This window comes from Taudactylus pleione, unplaced genomic scaffold (genome assembly GCF_031769625.1).
Source record: "Taudactylus pleione unplaced genomic scaffold, aTauple2 ptg000116l, whole genome shotgun sequence".
Taxonomy (NCBI): Eukaryota; Metazoa; Chordata; class Amphibia; order Anura; family Myobatrachidae; genus Taudactylus; species Taudactylus pleione.
Window position 1 is genome coordinate 1242476 of NW_028284518.1, and position 22118 is coordinate 1264593.

General features: G+C 42.7%; 1 protein-coding gene and 1 pseudogene across 1 annotated transcript in view; both read right to left on the reverse strand.

Moving 5' to 3' along the window:
- The window catches only part of LOC148524716 (uncharacterized), a 29611-nt gene extending 22077 nt beyond the window's left edge, over window positions 1-7534 (reverse strand). Inside the window, exons 1-2 of the mRNA XM_088471753.1 lie at window positions 7127-7534; window positions 6846-6969 (exon numbers count right to left, since the gene is read on the reverse strand). Coding sequence (XP_088327879.1) covers window positions 6846-6969; window positions 7127-7132 — 130 coding nt within the window. The 5' untranslated portion in view covers window positions 7133-7534. The remainder of the gene's footprint in view (window positions 1-6845; window positions 6970-7126) is intronic.
- On the reverse strand, window positions 2365-2483 carry LOC148524717 (5S ribosomal RNA; annotated as a pseudogene).
- Window positions 7535-22118: the final 14584 nt, after the last annotated feature.

Genomic DNA, 22118 nt, shown 5'->3' on the forward strand with positions numbered 1-22118 from the left:
TTCCCACTGCACTGTCAGTGTTCATCCCGCACAAGGCCGGCAACAGAAATCTTGTGGCCCGGTACGCAGATATCTCTGGGGCCCCCCTCCCAAATCCCTGCCACCGTTGTCCCCAGTCAGCCTCCATTTTTGCAATGTACATATTGTGCTTTTTTCAAGCCCAAGAAAAGTCTCTCCCTATCAAATACACTTTTCCCCAAAACGCAATTAAGATCCAGCTATGAAAAAGTCGACATGATGAATATAGGTATATATATATATATATATATATATATTATATATATATATATATATACATACACATACATACATACACATACATATACGCACACATACACACTAAAAATAATAGATAGATATCTATCTATCAAGAAATAGTTGGGTACAGCTCCACTACTTGTATATTTAGTGAGTGAACAAAATGTAGTGTGTGCAGTATACAATTATAGTAACTGGGCCTACAAATGTTCAGGCGTCAGCTCTGGGGCAATAGTATAATACTAGTGTGAGTATTTAGGAAACAGTGAAAAAAGTGTGAATTGACAGTTGAGCGACAAGTTTGCTACATGTATTAGGCGTATTCTGCAATGTGAATGATACAGTACATCTCCTGTAAATTAGGTATATACCAAGTGAATATAAATTTAAAAATGTATAAGAAGTTCAAAACGTTAGGAGAATGTGCTCCCAGCAAGTGAATGATTTACATCAATTTGAGAACAAAAAAGTGCTAGTGCAGAATTGATTAAATATGAGTATAAAAATATGACAATTAAAGCACAATAAAAGAATAGGTAATTAAAAATTAATAGAATACCATAAGGGCTTGCATGATTCTTTTAGACATATAAAAGACACTAAAAGTTGAATAAATAACATTAACGGCAGTGTAAAGTTAAGAAAAAAATGAGTTTATATTTTAGCAGCTTATTGGATTATAAGAGAGAGGTAGTATTCCGCAGTTCATGGGGCAGCAAACACTCCCGTCGCGTTTTGTCTTATGACTTCATCAAGGGGATGATGTATAGTTGTGGTAGTCCTGTATTTATACCCCACTAGGAGTTCAATGGAGGTCAGGTGTCCGCGTTACTTCCTGCATATTAAAGAACTCCCATAACAATATGTTTTTGTATTCCATTAGTTCATCAGCTTTAAAGTTATATATTTCAATAGTTCCCATGGAAATATTGTCCTTGTAAATAGTTTTAAAATGATCTTATTGGTGCCACTTCCGCCCTTTCTAACATGACTTCCGCCCTCACTCTGGCGCGTCACATCCATTATTGGTGGCTGCGCACTTTCCTTGGATCCACGTCACTTCTGCCTTGCCACACGTGTTCAATGCTGGCAGCGTCACCTCCGCCTCGGCACGTGCTGCGCCGTCACTTCCATCACTTGGTTCCTTATCGCGGCTACGTCCTATGCTGGACGTCACTTCCGCCCTTACTTTGTGCATGAGCGTGAAGTTCTTCCGCCCTACTGTTTTTTTCATCGGAATGTAGTTTGTCATTAATACTTCAGCCCTTCCTTTGTATATGTTAGGGATAACATCCACCCATATATGGTCAATCTTCAGTTTTATTCTAAAACTAGAAAATAAAGGATAAATATTAGGGTTTGATACCAATACATGTCTTCAGTGATAAAAAATAACAAATATGTTTGGTTATTATTTAGGTTAATTATCAGAGTCTACTACTCCCTCTGGAGCTGTATATATTAATAACCAATAAAATAAGTTGGAATGCTGTGCATTTAAAAACACTGTGCATATTTAGATGGATTGTATAGATTGTATTTAATATTTAAGGTAGATCTTTGTGGATATTTTTAAATAAATCAAATGTAAAGAACTACTAGATGTAAGTTCAAATGTGGTTTAAGCAGTAATTATAGTTTATAGAACAATCAATAAAAGTGATGGTTTAGAGTTTTTAGTCCTTAGTAGTCTTCAGGGAAGTGCATATCTCTGCTTGAGGTTCTTCAAGGAGGAGCATAACTTCAGGGAGGGGCATATCTGATGGTTTGGAGTTTGATAGTCCTTAGTAATTTGTAAGTCCTCTTTTAAGTGTTCTTCTTGTCTTTTGTTTCCTTTTGTTTCTTCTTCCTTCAGGATGTGCACTAATAACAACACCTGGGATTCCCAAGATGTCTCCAATCTTGGTACTGGTCAGGCCCAAAACACAATCAGCTCTCCACCATACAACTGGTGCTTAAATGTGTTGGCATAGTTGTAAAAAGTACATGACATTCTAGTACCATTCGTTCCTTATAAGCCATTAGGCTTTTTGTTGTGAATGTGTTATGGTTCCCTTTTTAGGCAATGTCACCTTGTGACTCGATTTTGTTTCAGATGACCAGGTAGATTTGCAGCACCAGGTATTCTTAAGAGGCTGCCCTTCTTAGTACTGACCCTGCCCAATCATGCTTTGCTTCCAAGATCAAACGAGATTGGGCTCACACATGATGGTATGGCAGCAAATAAATTCTATAGACGGTCAACAGTGCCAAATTTTCTGCCAAACCTGGACTTCCCCCAGAATCATGCAAGCCCTTATGGTATTCTATTAATTTTTAATTACCTATTCTTTTATTGTGCTTTAATAAATTGTCATATTTTTATACTCATATTTAATAAATTCTGCACTAGCACTTTTTTGTTCTCAAATTGATGTAAATCATTCACTTGCCAGGAGCACATTCTTCTAACGAATTGAACTTCTTATAGATTTTTAAATAATTTATGCTCACTTGGTATATACCTAATTTACAGGAGATATACTGTATCATTCACATGGCAGAATACGCCTAATACATGTAGCAAACTTGTCGCTCAACTGTCAATTCACACTTATATATATATATATATACACATATACACACACACACACACATCTGCTGCCTAATATTCAGTGTACAGTACAATATGTTAAACTTATAGGGGCAATTTTAATTAATTGGGATATAGAAGGATTGAATTAAAATGGAAATTATATCGACTGAAAACAGACTGTCACTTACCTTACCACACTGCATGCCGCCTCTGGTGCAGGCTGCTGAGGTCAGTGTCAATGCTGCGGTGTCTGCCTCATGGGTAGGGAGGGTGTCTTCAAGGAGCAGATAGTGCCTGCAGCTTATTGCTGCCTGAAGTCCCGCAGTGCCCACTGCTCTGAGGTTCCATGCACTTCATCAGGCTGCATGTCCCTGCTCTTCCTAGGTGGACTGTGACAAGGAGGAAGGCAGGTACAGAACAGAAGGGCGCAGCGTTGCGCATAAATTATAATGATGTCGCAACGCGCGCAGACCAGACCAGAACAGGTAACGGGAGGAGAGTGTCTTAGCCTGTGGCCACTTGATAATTTGATTATCTCTGTGCAGCGCGGACTCCCGTCAGTTTATAAATTACATTTAGGCATTACAGCCCTGGTTTTACACCTCTGAACCTGGGAGCGCCCTGAACCTTCGGGCCTGGGACGGGTGTATCCTTAGTATCCCTCTGTCGCCGGGCCTGATCCCGCACTGCTATCAGACACTCTCATGCCAGAATGCGTTCCTGGTTAAATTGAAGTATGAGCAAAATTTCCATCTGCTTTTAAATCTATAAAGAACAGTGTGGTCTGTTACATCAGTGTATCACTCCAGAGTATCAATACCAACATCTTTGGAGTATCCATCCGCATGAACATAACATTGTTATAAAGGCTGCACATCGCATATTACTGGGTGAGCATTACATGTGGAACTGTTGAGGCAGGTTTTAAGCTTCACAGCTTATTCATTGAACACCTATGTGGCAAGGATAGTCTCCATTTATTCTAAGGATTCCTAAATAAATGTATATTATTAGTAGTTGTTGGTTGATATCTATTTGTTTAAGTGTGTGCAGCGCAATAGCAGCACATACTGAACTACAGGTGTTTGCTTGGCGCCAGTCACATATTTTTTCCTCCTAATGCTAATAACCCTGACAAACTTAACTCCCAACTAATGTGGGAGATAAACGTAAGTTTTATTTTCCCACCACAACAGTGGGAATAGTTTTATTTAAAGTCACATCAATTGTCTTAATGTCATAACCATCTAGAACTGCAATACAAAATCCTTCACCGTTTATTTTTTACCCCAGTTAAGCTATACTCCATATGGCTGACTCAATCCAAATTTTGATGGCGCAACTGCTTGGAAGTTGGTGACATTTATCATATCATATCTTCTGGGGCTGACCATCTCTACATCCTTTATGGTGCGCGATACTTAACCTGGTATATAAGTTTTGAACATTCTTATACAACCTCCCCCAGCGCTTGCTCTTTTCCACGATTATCAGACAGACATGCAAAATTGTGACAGCTATATTTTGGAACGGAATCAGTATGTAATACCGGCGGCTGTTTAGCCGGGTCAAATCCCCGATATGAGAAGCCCAACAGCAGGAGATCCGGACACCTGCTGGTGAGTACCCTAACCCTGCCCTCTCCCCCCCCTAATACTCCCTTAGGGGTGCCTAACCCTAAAACTCCCGGGGTGGTGCCTAACCCTAAGTCCCCCCTGGGGGTGCCTAAACCTAACCCCCTCTTCCCGCACTCTAAAACTAACTCTCCTGGGGGGAGTGCCTAACCCTAACCTACCCCCGGGAGTGCCTAACCCTAATGCTACCCCTAGGGGTGTCGGGATTCAGATAGACGTCCGCCGGTCTATAAGCTGTATCCCTTTTGAGACATAATCTCATTGCTACCTGAACAGCGATAGCCCAACTCTGGAAATGCCCTCATCTCCCGTCTCTATATAGGATTGTACATAAAGTCCATTATGTGTTTTTAATGGAAACTCTAAGTGTTCCCTACTCTACGTCTGTTTTCTTAGCATTAATTAAATGGATTAGATGGCATGAGTTCATTTCTGCTGGGGAGAGGGCCGATTTATTGTTGGAATCTGATTCTTCCTCTGGTTACTTATCCAGTGAGTCCTATGACATTTCATTTTTGAACAGACATTTAATCGTTGCAGATTTCAATAACGTTTAGCTGTCTTTGATAACATGTATGTAGTCAGCAGCTCCTGCCCTCTTACCTGAGCGGGGCTGCCGCTGCTTCTGGTCCCGGGGCCTGCACAATGCATGTCAGGCACCGGGTCATGCACATGAGCGGCGGTAGCGCTGCGCATGCCCATAACACTAGACCAGATTCTCGGGATGCATTGGTAGCTGCCCAAAAGGCAGAGCAGCGGCTTCCACTGGAAGCTGCTCTCTGCTTATGGCAGCAAGGACTGGCAGTCCCAGGGGGAAGAGACACCTCCCCCTGGGGCTGCCTATCCTGTGCGTTACTGGCAGGTGGCGCTTCCAATGGGAAGCCACCTCCAGTCACAGTGTAGCCAGTGCAGTCATGAACTGCGCTGGCTCACCGAAGTAAAGGATTTAGCAGGGGGGAGCTGCAGCCTCGCAGCCCTAGGTAAAATCTGCCACTGTATGTGGTGTAGTTAAGTTTGTAATTTATGCCTGCATGTGCATATTGTGTTGTACCCTTATTCCCTCCCTAACCTTTCCCTTTTTCTTTTTCTGTTTTTTCCTTCCCCAATTTCTCCTTTCGTTATTATTGATATGTTTCTGCAAAAATTCAACAAAACACATTATTCGAAAGAATGGACTGAAATAAATTAGTCAGAGTGGGAACAATATCTTTCCCCAAGACTTTGTAATAGTCTCCATTGAGACCATCAGGGACAGGGGGTTTACCAGAGGAAAGGGAAGAAAAAGTACAGTATGTAAAATCTCATCCTCAGAAATATCTGCCTCCAATATCTCCCTCTGTTGCAGTGACGTGCAGTGAGGTCAATGGTTGGGGATGCCCTGGCTACTATCAGAGCCAGATTGACACACACATATGAACCACATAGAGGTACCTTAAATTCACCATACAATTGGTTGGTTGCACAATGAAACATTTCCCTGTACATTTCCCTGTATCTCAGCAGGATTTACAGCACAGGAACAAGCAAAGTGATCTTTTGAAATAAAATCACTTAAGAAAAAAAAGATATACCCCACTTACCATGGGTTAATGCTTATAATGTTGGTAGTGACTACATTAATAAAGCTTCCAAAAAATTCTGGCCTTTAGTCCAGTCAGATCCTGACCTGCACTTAACAGAGGGTAATTTGATTTCCTGTTACACCAGAGGCCGTAAACCTCTGTGATTATTTGAGAAAAATGGATATGACCCCTCTGGTATGTAAAAAACCTCAACAGTTTTTATTTGTTCGTAATGGGTGTTTCAGATGTGGTTGTGTGACATGTACTGTAGGTATCTTATTGTGGGTGATATCTTCCATCATCCACAGTCTGGTAAAACTTTATATATCAGACATCACATTATTGGTACATCCAAATTCGTAATTTATCAGATACAGTAATTTATGGCTATTCATATGTAGGTAAGACTGAGAGGATGTTTAAAGGAATGCATGACCGCTCACCGGTCTACCATTACAGCCGCCATCTTAACTAGCGACCAACCAGTCACAAGATATTTTGTTAAGGCAGCACATAACCTGGCGATGCTGAAATATCATATGATCGACCACATCCCTGACTCTCTCAGAGGGGGTAGTCGTGGTCAAAAATTCCATCAGTGTGAATCCAGATGGATTATGAGGTTAGGAACATTATTCTCTAAAGGCCTTAACTACCATCCAAATTATTTTTAAATGCCCCTCCAATACTGTATATACAATTCCATATTATATATATATATATATATATATATATACACACACACATATATATATATATCACAAAAAATACAAATACCATGCGCTATCACTTTAACCGTCTGTATTTTATGATCACCATAAATCAGTCCAGCACAACCGTATCCTCCACTGTATGTATAGGATAAATGGCACCAGGATCCTATCTTTACGGATCGCAGCTCCCCTTTATATACCCAGGGATTCACTGGGTTCAGGATAATCTTGGAAGTATGAGAAGAAAAAAAGGGGTGCTCTATAGTGCATGAATCAATTTATTTGCATAGAGTAAAATATAGCTCCTGGTATCGAGATAATATTGCTCGTACCCGCTTATAAAACTCTGTGGGCTGGATACCACAATATAATACTGCACCATACCGGCATGCTGTTTCTCCACCACGAGTTTCCTTCATCCACTCACCGCGCTTGGAGCCCGCTCACAAGCCGCTCTCGGTGACCACCGAAACTCTACGCCAGCTGGAGGTTGCCAGGGGTGTATAGGTGTTGCGTCAGTCAGGTCCCGCCAGGGGCGGATTGGGCCGCCGGGACGCCGGGCCGGTCCCTATATATGTCTTTAGGGGCCGGCGGCCACCTGGCACGCTTCCGTCACTCACCACGCATATGATCCGCCGGCCCCAGCTGCCGCGATCGGAGCTGTCCGATCAAGCAGTGTTACAACCGCGCATGCGCAGCTGCTGAGTCCCCCTGCAAAAAAATGAAGAATGTCTCTAATAGACATCCTTCATCTCTATGGCATTGGCAGCAGCTGCGTGTCCACTCTGCCGCTGCCGCCGCCGCCCCCGCTGCTGCCATTTTCCGAGACCTCTCCACTAAACATCACCCCCACCCACACTGACTACTCCAGGTCCATCTGACACCCGGGCAGTCACAGCACTGACGTCCGCTCCGCTGTGGCACCAGGGCGGGCACCTGTATCCAGCACCTCCCCTTCTTTCTCCTCCTCACCATGACTGATATTACTGACGAGGAGCGAGCTGCCAGGCCTGCAGTGAGAATTAAAAGCTTGCATTGCACTACTGTGGTATGTACCTATATACTGTATATGTACATCTGGTATTTGTATGTATGTGTTATGTGTGTATTTATGTATCTGGTATATGTATGCATGTAACTATGTATATCTGGTGTATGTATGTACCTATGTAATTGCGCATCTTGTATCTGTATATGTGTTAGATATATATCTGGTATATGTATGTCTGTATGCATGTATGTACCTATAATATGAGCATCTAGTATACGAGTATATTGAGTATGTATGTACTTACTGTATGTATCTGTATGTGTGTATATACCGTATGTACCTATTTAATATGTATCTACTTATAAATATATATGTGTATGTATGTAATACAGTATAAATAAACAAGAGGCAGCATGTTTTCTTTTAGCAAAGGGAATATATATTATGTATATGTGAATTTCTATGTATATGACTGTACAGTATATGTACCTATGTATCTGTGTATATACGTGGCCCTATGTATGTTAGGGTCTGTGTGTGTTTATTTATGTATACATGTACCTATGTAATAATGAATGAACAGCATAAATAAACAAATGGCAGTATGTTTTCCACTCTAAAAGGGAGTATATTTGCACGTGAGTATGTATGTATACGAGTGTATGTATCTATGCATAGGTTTCCGGGGAACAGCAGTACTGCGCATGCGCGAGTCACCAGGAAAATGGCCGCCGTCATATTCCCAGTGATTTTTTATTTTTTTTGCTGCTCTGCAGCGCCAACCCGGTCAGAGCAGCACTGTGGAGACTCCGGACAGGGAAGTATGAGACTAAGGACCTCATTCAGAGTCGGTCGTTGCGGCCGCTCGGTCGTACACAGCCGATGTTCGCTAAACTGCGCAACCTAGCCGCTATGATCAGAAATTTCTCTCTCCTTGAACACAGCCAGGTCGTTAGTTTGAGTGACAAAATCAACCGTTTGTGGGTGGTAACAGGGGAAGGTGCTTGAAAACGGGGGAGTGGAGATCCGAACGCAGGCGTGCCTGACTATGCGAACGGCGTTTAATGGGAGTGCATAATTAACAAAGTAGTGTCATGGCACATGTGACATGGGAGGTTTTTACACTGACCTGATCGTAGTGCTTAAGAGAGGGTATGGTCAGCCTTAAGCTCTGCGATCAGCTCCGATGGGTCCCGATGGTCGCGATTAATCCTTATATCCCAGGAGATGACGTGTGTTGTGATCGAGAAGGGGGCGTGATTTAGTCTTACGACCGCTTCTTACCCTCGGTCGTTCAGCTAACGATCTCATCTTAGCGACGCAACTTGCGAACACTTCATTTGCATATCCAGCCCTTTTCCCCTACGACCGTGCGGCCGCAACGACCGACTCTGAATGAGGTCCTAAATGTGTGCAGTTTGGGCCCCCTTGGACCCAGGGGTCCGTGTGCACCCTGCACCCAATATAGATATGCCCCTGCATCCATAACTATGCACAAGGGATGTGTGGCATATACTAACTGTTTTATGCTTGTGGGATGCACGTGACTATAGCACATGCGCTGGGGAAAGCAGGGGCTTTTGAGTGAAGCTTTGAATAGGGTGCCTAGAAGCATAGCACCGGCCCTGAGTGCACCACTCACAGCTCCGGCTCCGTGACAACAAGCAGCAGGCACACACACAGTACAAGACGGCACAGTAGCATCCTGCACACAGGAGCCGGCAGCCTAAAGTTTCTGACTGTCACAGTCTGTGTGACAGTAAGCTGATTTACTATATTTAAAATATGTCTGCCTGTCTGAATATATATATATATCCTATCCACTTGCTATATACTGTGTGTGTGTATATATATATATATATATATATATATATATAGTTAGACATTATATATATATTTATTAATTATAATACATATCTGTATTATATACATCACTGCAATGCTCTCTGCATTATTTGGTGGTGACTATGACTCCCTCTGCATTATATAGTGGTCGCTGCGATGTTCTCTGTATTTGGTGGTCGCTGTGATGCTCTCTGCATTATATGGTGGTTGCTACAATGTTCTCTGTATTATGTGGTGGCAGCTGTGATACTATTATAGGCTGGTAGCTGTGATGTTCCCTGTGTTATCTTCCATCAACAGACCCGCCCTTTCAACAGAGCCCGCCCCCATTAGGGCTGCTTTCAAAAATTTCCCGGGCTGGTTTACAATCCCAATCCGCCCCTGGGTCCCGCCCTAACGTGTTTCGTATAGTACTTCGTCAGATGGCGTCCTCTCTGACGAAGTACTATACGAAATGCGTTAGGGTGGGACCTGACTGATGCAACACCTATACACCCCTGCTATAATTATATATATATATTGTGAGAGGGTCAGCATAATTCAACCTGAAGTAAATGTGGAATATCCAGATCTCCCAGGTTTGGCAGAGCAAAGGCATTAGGATTGTGTAAATGTCCAGTTCAGGTGTTGCCTCAATCAGTGCCTGGAAAGGCAGCTGATTACAGACACCTGCGAGAAGCTGGTTTAAGAACTGCAGAGACACTGGGGAAACTGACCCTGATGGTGAAATAGTCGCCCAGCTTATAGGCCTGGGGGTGACTAGTGTTAGGGTTCCTGGACCTGCGAGTCCACTGAAGAAATATTGCTGTATTGGAGACTTTGTATGACATTTTGCCTGTGAAACGGCCATATCCTGTGTACCTGCCTGTGGTGAGCAATAAAAGCTGCTGATGGATTTTATATGATTCTTGTCACAAATATAATGGATATATATATATATATGTATCCATCTGCAGGACTAGGTGGAGGAAGACGTGATAGTGATGTGCTGTTGGCTCTGGACATGTTGGAACCGAGAGGCCGGTGGCAGGGCAGTGCACCATCTGCACTGACACTACTACAAGATTCTCTCTTAGAACCCTGGAGGTACCAACTGTCCCGGGACCCACGACCTCTCGGACCACGTGATCTTTTGAGACCGCGGCATTGGTCTATCCAAGAGCGCAGAATCAAGTCTCCTCACCAGTGAGGCGAGTCGAGCACACAGCTGCCGCTGGGACCGGTGATCTTCCGAGCCGCATGATCTCACGAGATCGCAGCGCCAGAGGTCGCGTCACTCCTGGTAAGCACTGCGGGACCACGCCAGTGAGTGCACAGCAAGCGTTCACTGGAATAGACTTTATATTCCCCCTCTATGTCCACGTGGATAGTAAGGAATAACATTGGACAGTAAATGTTGAAGTCAAGGTACAAAAACTGAAGGGGATCTATCCACTTCTACTAGGGTAGGGATAGCCATCGGTTTGGTTACCATGGATGGTTACCATTGATGGCAAAATAGCAAGTATGGCTACCAACTATACAATGAATGACCAACGATGGTTTCACCAAAACCCATTCTGTTATGCTTAGACATCGATGGAGGGAAACCACCAGGTTCTCCCCATCGATGGTAAAAGCATCAAAATCGGCCATAAACCATCGATGATTGTGCATCATTGATGATCGATGGCCATCCCTAGAATAGAGGAGCTCATACAGACCCTCTTACTAAGATGCAAACGCTCGTAGCTGGCCAATATTTGCAATCTGTGCATGCATCGCGCAAACCACTGTGAAAGATCGGGAAGTGTTTGCTCACCCAGCATAGACAGCCCATCTGAATGAGTGACAGGAGAGGCCAATTGTGTGTGGTGGCAGGCCACTAGAAAGAGGGGGGGGGGAGGTGGAGGTTCAAACGCAGGTGTGCCTGGGCGTCTCAACGCCATTTCAGGGGCGTACATAATTAACAGGCAGCATCATTGTACACGTCACCTGGTTGTATTTCACACTGAAGGGATCGCCGTACTTGCGCCAGGGTATAGTCAACCTCAAGTGCTGCGATCACATCCGATGGTGCTCGATGTACCAATGGTTTCATGCACTTCAAGGAGATGACGTGCGCAAGTGGGAATCTAATGTATTGCTGATGGGCATCTGCATACCAGAAATACAAAGAAAACTTAACATTTATTAGGTATGCTTTAAAAGTGTCCTTTATCTTTTAGGACATAGGCCAGCGAAATACGGAATAAAAATTCTGAGAGATAATGGTGAAAAAAAGTTAATGAAAATGTGCAATAAAATAAATTAACCCTGCTATTTGTCTGTGTAATTATTGCTGCGTAATGTAAAAGGAATGTTCAAGTTAAATGCTTAGCTCACACAGAGTTATATTTCTCTGGTTAATATTATAGTCTTAATGGATAAGGTGAGATCTTATTGTATAAAGCTTTACACTTGTATCCTTAATTGTACCAAAAAATAGGGAGAGTGAGCTTGTCTTCTCTATCCACATGTTATAGATATGTACCAGTCAGGCTTATAGATTATGTTCAAGATTTCCTGTCTCATCTGTATCTCTGATGTTATTTTATTGTGAAAATCAGTTCACAATGGTTCCAGAGTGATAGAAACACAGAATTTGACGGCAGATAAAAACCACTTGGCCCATCTAGTCTGCCCCATTTTTAAAAATATTATTAAGTCAACCCTTATTGATCCTTATTTTTTCTGAAGGATATCCCATGCATGTTTAAATTGCTCTACGGTCTTAGGGGGTCATTCAGACCCGCTCGCGAACGGCAGTACGCTCGTAAGCGGGTTGATGTTCCCCACTGCGCATGCGCACGACGGAGGGAGCTCCGTCGTGCGCATGCGCGAGACCCGGCGAGCGACGGGCTCACCATCACTCCAGGTCTCACACCAAAGGGGGCGTGCTGTCGATGTTGATTGACAGCACGCCCCCTTTGGTGGGCGTGCCGGGGGCATGCCTGCCAGACGGAGGCGTTCCCATGGAACGCCTACCGTCTGAGGCCGGCCCCACTGACATCACTAGTGATGCCAGTGGGAGTGATTTTGGCTCTGATAGAGCCAAAATCACTCCAGGGCTTGCGGCAGGGAGACCCTACCGCAGGGTCTCTGTCGCAAATCCGATGGTCGCGATGGTCAAGACCATCGCGACCATCTTTTTGGCCGCTCGCATATGCTGTGGGTAGTCACCCACAGGTATGCGAGCGGCCGGGAGGCCGCTCCATTTTCAGGGAGGAGGGCCCTGATTCAGAGCGAGCGCTCTGGTCAGAGGGTTCAGCTCTGAATCAGGCCCTTACCCTCTACCACCTCTGATGGGAGGCTATTCCACTTGTCCACTACATCTCTGGTCAAGTGATATAAGATGATGTTGTATTTCACTGCAATTAGTATCAGTTTCCCTATTGTTATTATCTCAAAGAGGAAACATTGTTGCTCATATTATTAAAGAATATATATATAATATGAGGGAATTCATTTATGTCTAAATCCCTTTGAGAAAGGTAATGTCCACTACGTTGTATCATGTTATTTCTGCAGAGTTTGTTAAGAACTCTCTCATTCTGCATGCATTTGCTCAGATCACTGTCACCAAAGTATTCAAAGGGGAAACATTATAGCAGTTTTTCACATGTTATGCAATCACTATTGAGGAACCGTCTAACTTGTCCTTGTAACTAGGACCATTCCCACATAACTAATTTATATTATTGCATTCTTTGTTAGAATTACACCAATTTGTTCAGACATACAGCGCGGACATGCCGACGTGCGTTTTGCTGTTTGTAAGCTCTCTCAAGGCATACACAAAGTGATCACATGCCAAGACATAGTGGGCGTGTTAATGCCTTGCCGTGCAATTGCTTGCTTTGCTGGGCGTGCGCTGAATTTGCAAATGTAGGGTGCGAGCGAACGCATCTAGCGAGAGGGTCTGAATGAGCTCCAGAGACCAGCACCGAGGGATCAAGAGGACCAGCGGACAGAAGACAGCAGAGGCCTCACCAGGATTTTCACATTTACAACTCACTGACTATATATTATCGGCTTGCAAGTACCGGTGGTGATGGAAGCCCACCTCCGGTAACTCTCCCGCTAACTCCCCAATTTCCCTGGACATTTCCCTCATTAATCCCACCTAGACAGTCTGACCCATAATAATGATTACACTGTTCTCCACATATTCCAATAGGAGTCATATCCCTCCCCTCATTCCTCCAACTGAGTGACAGCAATTCCTTTAAGCATTGTGACTTAAAATAAAGGGTTTTGTACATTACCACTCTACCTTGGTTCTTTTCTGTTTACCAGACGGTTATATCCAACAATCCCAGGAGGTTTACTCACTGAGATTTGGTCCTCGCAGCTCCATAGCTGAGGACAGGAAGTCTGCTTCGGAAGACGCAGACCCTTGCCTCGGCACTCCCAGAAAATAGTGGCCAGCGCTGCCCTCATTCCACCGCCAAATGGCCGCAGTCTGTCCATCAGCCTGCGGCTCTGGGGGCAATGCCCCCTACCAAATCAAACTAAATTTGCTCTTAAATCTTCTATCCATTTAACTTTTTGGTATAGTTTAGCATATGTGGGTCAATGGAACCCTTCCATTCTGACTTTCAGCAGCTAGTTAGTGTTACCCTGACAGTATACACCCACCTATTACGGTAACCCTCTCTATCTGTAATTAGTGAGTTATTTTTGTGTTTTCATGTATGATATCTTTTGTATTTGGATTTTACCTTGATTTGTTTTGTTCTACATGGACATCACATGATACATTGTGGCCTCTGTGATTTAATGAGTCGCATGCTAAATTAACCTTTAATAAATATATACATTAATAAATAAAATATTACAACAATACAGAAAAAACAATACAGAAAAAGTTGGTGGATTTTTAATTACAGATGTAACTTGCATCAGGTCATTACAATGTGACTAATACAGTTATTATCTGGTAGAGGTGACAGAGGGTTGGGGGGACAATCCACATTTTTTGCATCTGTGCCCAGTATTCACTAGTTTCGCCACTGACCTGCAGTGCGGGATCTGTCCATATTGGTAACTAGCATCATAATTGTAAAAAAAAAAGTACAGGAACCCCCTAGGAATATCAGCCTATTCCCAACACTCCTGGAAAGTGGGTGTTGGGTTAATATGTGTAAACTGGGGGGAAAAAAATAATTTTTTCACTGGTGCACTAAGCATATCCCAGCTGCCTCTATGTAAAGAGGGTGTGCTAGTGTTTGTAGTACAACAAGCTACAGCATACCCTTGGCTGCCAAGACATGCTGAAACTTAGAAATGACATGTACAGCATGATCTGGCATCCAGAGCATGATAAGACCTGTAGTCTACCAAGGAGAATGCATTTAAAAAGCAGACTGAAGTATGTTATTGCAAATAAAAACTCCTCCACACAGCCTTCTCTATCCATGTGAGGGTCCGCTTCGTTCTATGTAGACATCCACTATCCTGGCTTGGCAAAAAAATAACCCCATGTACAGCGCTGAGCCTTGTCCCTTATGGAGTCCTCCCGCAAAATACTTTAAAGTGATAAAGAACATCAATTTATACTGTGGGGTCCGACCATGAGGAAATCACATTGTAATACAGCGAAGAGATACACTGTAGCATATCTTACGCTATCTGCGTATCAAAATGCATAACTTATGGTAAATCTTCATTTACTGTAAATTTCCTGAGATCTTAGTGCCGTTTACAAAAAAATCTTAAAATGATTGCTGCTCTGCACATTGCATTAAAAAAATATTTAAGTTGTGTAAATTATGCCAATTTATGTTTTTGGTGTAAATTGCATACAACTCTGCATAAGGTACATAATCGGTAAAAGAAAAGTTTAATGACAGCACTCACAAGGTGGCAGTATTTTGCTATGCAATGCATTGAGCATCGGCTGTCTGTGGTAGATGGATGATTCTTGTCCCATTATAGCCCTGTTCGGATATTATAATTCTGCAGAACATCACAATACTAATGAAAATAAAAAGTATTGATAGATGCACCTATTATAATGTTAAAAATGAGACAACTTTATAAATCTCAAATCCCATAATTTAAAGAAAGCAGCCAAATAATCAAGAACACAATATATACACAGATACATGCATATAAATTAACTTTTCATTGCCTAAAGTGTTTTCGGTAAACGGCAATACGATGTGTTGATGACACATATAACAAGAAAAATAATATGCACAGAACCCTAAAAATACAAAGTAGGGATGAGAAAGACTACTGTATGGTGAACATGTTGAGTTGGATGCAATTTAAGTCTAACTGCAAACGTAAAATGCCACCCAACCTCTGCATACTTCGCAAAATGCGGATTACAGAATGTGGCCAGACTGTGTAATTCATTAATAAAAGTCACAGGGAGCAGGTTAAATGAAAAAAATCTATTAGTAAAAATAATTATTTTTTTTTTAAGTACACATTAACAAAGGAAATTACTGCAAACCGTTCATTTCACAATTTCCAGCAAACAAATCACAGCAACATTATTATAAGAATTTTTGCATAAATTGAGATTTAGACACATTTAGATGCTGCCATCAGTTGTCATCATCATCTCGCAACTTGTACCAGAAGTTGAGCACCCACATGTAGTCTTCCTCCAAACAGAAGCATATGCGCCTATTTACGTAGTAGAGATGAGCGGTTCGGTTTTAGCTTGGATCCTCCCGCCAAGTTCTGATGAAAATATTTATAATAAATTACAACAATTAACATGTTTTTTTAAATAAGGTTCTTAGTACATGTTTGGCCAAAGATGTTTCCCCTCCTACCATGTCACAGTGAACCTGAAATATTTTGATCATCAGAATTTCTAGTGCTTAGAGTGTGCACCTGCATCTACTTTTTAGCTGCATTAGAACTACAGGTCTCACTATGATAGCACCTCTTATATATGTTTAAGAGTAGGATGTGCATCCCAAGCCCCCCCTTTTTTTCCCTCTGTGTATTTAAAGGTACATTTGAAGGCGAGACCCCTTCTCTTGGGCTAGCAGCCCTCCCATCTGCCCCCAATGTTTTTAATTAGTATGGGTCCTTTACATTGCAGTACAAACATTTAAATGGGCTATATAAAGGGTAAGTCCTAGATACATTTATTTAATGGGTCAGTATTAGGTATGTTAGGGACCCACCTTATGAAGTTCACTATGACATGGTAGTGGCAAACATCTTTGGCCAAACATGTACTAAGAACCTTACTTAAAACACCATGGGCCAAGTGTAATAGGGTGAGAGTTTACAAAATGTGAGAGAATGTAATAGAGTCCGAGAACATGCAAACTCACATGTTTTTAGACAAAAAAAAAAAACATCACGATTTAAACCCTCATCCAGATGTTTTCCCATTTTGAAGATGAAATTTGACTGATGTGAGTTTACTGTTAAACTTTCACATTTTCTAAACTCTCACCCTATTACATTTGGTCCCATGTTAATTGTTGAAGTTTATTATAAATATTTTGATCATCAGAATTCTTAGTGCACCTGCCTTTTCCTTTTTTCTGTAATAACCGAATTACGCTAACATCTCTTTGCTTATCTCAAAATATCTCCCAACTCGACCCCTCCACTCTGTGCAAGATCTGCATCTCATCCACACTCATTACCTGCTCGCATTCACAATTACAGGACTTTTTTCAGGCTCCATACACTGTGTGGAGTACCCTGCCATACACAATAAGTCTCCATATCTTCTAATGTTCCCTGAAAACTCACCTCTTCAGGCAAGCTGATCAAATTCCAGAGTCACCCACGCAACCTCTAATCTATTCTATTAATTACTTATGCTCTACACAGTCCACACTTAACTTTACATATTTTCTCTTTCTACGCTCACACATCCCACTGACCTCAGGCCCATATTGCTGTTAGAATGGATCATACAGCCCACCAAGAACCTCTGCAATATGGTTGGAGTGAAATGCAATATGTAGTATTTGTCCTTGTGTCTCAAATAAATATTTCCATATAGATTGTAAGCTTGCCAGCTGGACCCTCTTACCACCTTGGTATTTCCTTGTCTTGTTTATTGGGATGGCATCCCAACATAAATCTTTATCCACATAAATCTTTCTTCCCTGCGCTACAAGTCGCGCTACACAACGAGTGAGTGACTCGGTAGCTCAGAGCATCTTTTCATGTGACTTTCCAGGTAGAAACCATTCATGCGACCATTCTTGTCCTGCAGCCTAATCCTAGCCCTACCCTCCTGCAGCCTAACCCTAGCCCTACCCTCCTGCAGCCTAAAGGGGCCTATCCATTACCCGACTTTGTGAACACTCCGACCAAAACCAGGAGGTTTTGGTCGCATTGTTCACAAAGTCGGGTAATGGATAGCCAACAAGGATCAGCGATGCGCATGCACGCTGGGTCCTTGCTGACCCTGACTATCTACTGAACATGCCTGTCAACCTGACAATGCTCGTCAGGTTAGGCATGTTCAGAGATAGGAGGTCGGGCTCCTGCACTGAATGACGTTCAGTGAGCGCAGTTCAGTGTGGGCACTGCACCTCGGCGACCTGAAGGTCTGAACGCTAGACGTTCAGTCTTTCAGGTCGCCTAGTGGATAGGCCCATTAAAACTAACCCTCCCCCTAGTGCCTAACCCTAATTCTTACAGATGTGTCCACATACAACTAGCCTCCGTGTGCAATAAACAGCCCTTCTAGTCGTGCCATGCTGTGGCGTGACTCAGTATCACCGACTTTTTTCAAATGCATCTTATTCACACAGAGGTATAGAACGCCAAGTAGCTTCTGTTGATTACAATTATATGAGACATGGCTATATTCTGTGTGCAACTGCAGGTGTATGTGCATACAAAATATTACGTTACAGTGTCAGCAGCTGTGACACTAATGTTGCATTTCACATGCAGATACACCCAGTTGCACACAGAACATAGCCATGTCGCATATAATTTTAATCAACCATTTGTACCTATCAACCTTCTTTCATGTCGGCCTTTAGAGTGTAGACCTTTTGTCCCCGTCAACCTTTTGTCTATCTAACATCTGCGGCCAAATGTAATAGAGTGCGAATTTGTAAAAAATGTGAGTTTAACGTTAAACTCGCATTTTTTACTCACTCGCAAATGTAATAGGGTGCGACTAAAGTAAAACTAACTCGCAAAAATGCATCTCGCATCTAGATGTTTTATAGTGCAAGTGCTTCACTCGCACATATTACTGCCTGAGAAATCGCAAAAATAATAGCGAGTTCATCCTGGGCAGGTCAGAGTAATACAGAAACATGCATTGTTCTGTTTATACATATACCTCCCCAGCCTGGACTAACTAGCAGTCAGGGGTAATGTTTTGGCCAGGGTACCTGTTGAAAGTGTTCCCCTGGCTGAAAGAGTCCAGTGCTGGTTATGGAAAATACAGGGGACCACTACTCATTTTGTCCCCTGTATTTCCACAACCAAGACTGGCTCAGAAAAGCCCTGTGCTGGTACTTAAAATAAAGGGGAACCCTATGCATTTTGTCCCCTGTATTTTTAGAATCAGCACAGGCCTTACATAGTCCGGTACTGGTTCTTAAAATACAGGAGACCGTTACACATTTTGGACCTGAATCAGACCCGCTCGCGAGCGCATAGTGCTCGCAAGCGGGTCGATGGCCGGGCAGTGTGCGAGCGTGCGCGAGCCCCGGAGCGAGTGAGAACTTCACTCACTCGGGGCTCGCAGCAACACGGGGCGGCTGTCGATGTTGATCAACAGCTCGCCCCATTTTTTAGGTGGGTCGGGGGGGTGGTTGGCCAAACGGAGGCGTTCCCGAAGGAATGCCTACCATTTGGGGGCAGCCTTACTGACATCACACGTGATGTCAGTAGTGAACTTTCTGCTCTATTAGAGCAGGAAGTTCACTGGGGCTTGCGGTGGACGAGACCCTACCACAAGGGTCTCGTTGCAAGCCCGATGGTCGCAACCATCGCCAGGCCGCCCACTAAAGCTGTGGGTGGTAACCCACAGCTTAGCGAGCCGCCTGCAGGCCGGTTAAAAAAAAAAAAAAAACACAAAATTGCCTGCTCTGATTCAGAGCAAGCGCTCACAAATAGCGAGCACCTTTGAATCAGGGCCATTGTCCCCTGTATTTTAAAAACCAGAAAAGGCTCTATAGAGCCCGGGGCTGATTATGCTTCTGGGGGAAGGGGCACATCACTTTTTTTTTTTTTTATAAAAGAGTGACTTTTTTTAGCCGACAGAAGCCTTCACGGATCTCACTGATCTGTGAAGATTCTATATAACTCGCACCTTTAAATGCTCAAAAGTTCTCAGGCTATTACGTTGGCGAGTCCCTGCACTAACTCGCACCTTCAAAAAAAATGCGAGAAGGTGTAAGTTGGATTTTTAACTAAAACTAACACCCTGTTACATTTGGTCCCTGGTGTCTATCTAGACACTGTTAACCTTTTTCATGTAGATCTATTATACTGCACCCCATGCAGAAAGTAGGGCAGCATGGATTATATCAGCAAGGAGTTGTCAGCATTAACTAAAATATCCTGATTAGAATGCTCCTGAGGAGTGAGCCACTGAGTAGTATTAAAGGTTTCCAGTCCTATAGTGATTCTGCAACAGGCAACAGAGATGAGGAGGAATACCTTCTACCTGCTGTGCATTGGTCCCAGTCTGTTCCTGCTGTTGTATGCTACCTGTTCTGACCCTCGGTTACATCAATGAAATTGTTGTCGGCTACCTGTCCTGATCTTGACTACATTACTGGAAATTCTCTTATGCTATCTATCTTGAGTTCAGCAACATTACTGGAAATTCACTGCCTATTCTGACCTTAGCGAAGTAGTGATCCGCTATCTGCTACTTGTCTTGACCCCTAGGTATGTTGACCGAGGTACATTCAATTGCTAATTGGTTTGACCTAGTGTTAGTATCCATATTTCTGCACTAGCTGCCATTTTTTAAAAGCTCTTATTAATCTGAACCATAACTCAAGTGTGCATCTGAATACCAGTAAACATATCAAGCTTGACCTCAATAAGTCTAGTTCTAGGTATTCATCTAGTACTCTGCAAAAGCCCAAACAGTAGCAACTATTTTAAGATGCATGCTGATTTGCAACAGTAGCACATGCATTTGGTTTACACAAGGCAAACATCACAAATACTTATGTCCCAAACTAATTCACCATTATGCATCAATTAAGGAAAAAAGTTTCAGTAATACCGCTGAACAAACGCACCTTCTCCCTGTGTAAGACTAGAAAATATGCACACAAAACTTTAATATATCAGTGAGCAGAAAATAATTCACCATTCCTCATCATAGCATTCCCAAACAGCCAATCAGTAGAGGTTTGCTAATGCTGGGGACTATCTTAATCAACCAGTATTTGCACCTTCCTCTGACCACCCACAAATAATACACATTTATCAGGCTTAAATGAATCTTATTCCAAGTCTACCTGTGTTGGCTTTCAGGCAATCTCTCAACCTACAGATGTATCCTCATTTAACCATCCTCCTGGCCATACACACATTAGATACAGGCAGTGACTTTGAGTGACATACTAATGAAAAAAATCTTGTGATAAGATTTCACAACTTGTGATAAAGGGACAGATGTAATAAGCTCTGGAAAGTGATAAATTGGAGAGTGATAAACTACCAAGCAATAAGCTCCTAACTGTCATTTTTCAAACACAGCCTGTGAAATGACAATTAGAAGCTGAGTGGCTGGTAGTTTATCACTTTCCAGAGCTTAGTACATCTCCCCCAAAGTGTCATAATCTAGAGCTCTATAGAATACTAGCTTGATGCCACTTTATAATTTGTTGTTAAACTTTATCGCGAGGTGTCTTGCATATCACACAAAGCAGAAATGCCTGGCCAGAAGGATAATCAAATGAGGATAAATCCGTACGTCAGAATGCCTTCATCCAGGCACAACCAAGTGAGGTGTCAGAATGATATAAAATGCATGGGCACATATGCTTTCATCATTTTATAAATGTACTAGCTGTTGTGCTGCCTGGATTCTTTTTCTCTCGCTCTCTTTTTGTCTCTCTTCAGTGCCTACCCACCCTCTCTTTCTACTTCTCTCTTATACAATCTTGCTCTTCCTCTGACACTCTTCTCTCTCGCTGTATGCCTTTATTTTTCTCTCGCTCTACTTCTACTCTGTTTCTCTGTTCTCCCCTCAGTCTTGTTCTTTTTTCCCCCTCGCTCTCCTGCTCTGTGTCAGCATCTCTATTTCTCTCCTAACCATTCTCTCTCCCTCTCTCTTTTTTTAGACTTCAATACCTTATCTTCAGTATCACTTTTCCAGTTGTTCCCGAGCTGACCAGATATTGGCTACAGCATCCGATCTTCACATCAATTCATTGGCCTAATGTTCTAGCTTAAACAGTGTTTTTAAACTTTATGGAGGACCAATGTAATTATTTTGCATGTGTTTTAGGGGAAAGTGTGGGCAGGGTTGTATGGTGCTCAGAGTATGTGAAAGGTTGTTTTTATAATAAGACTCAGTGGTAGATGCATGCT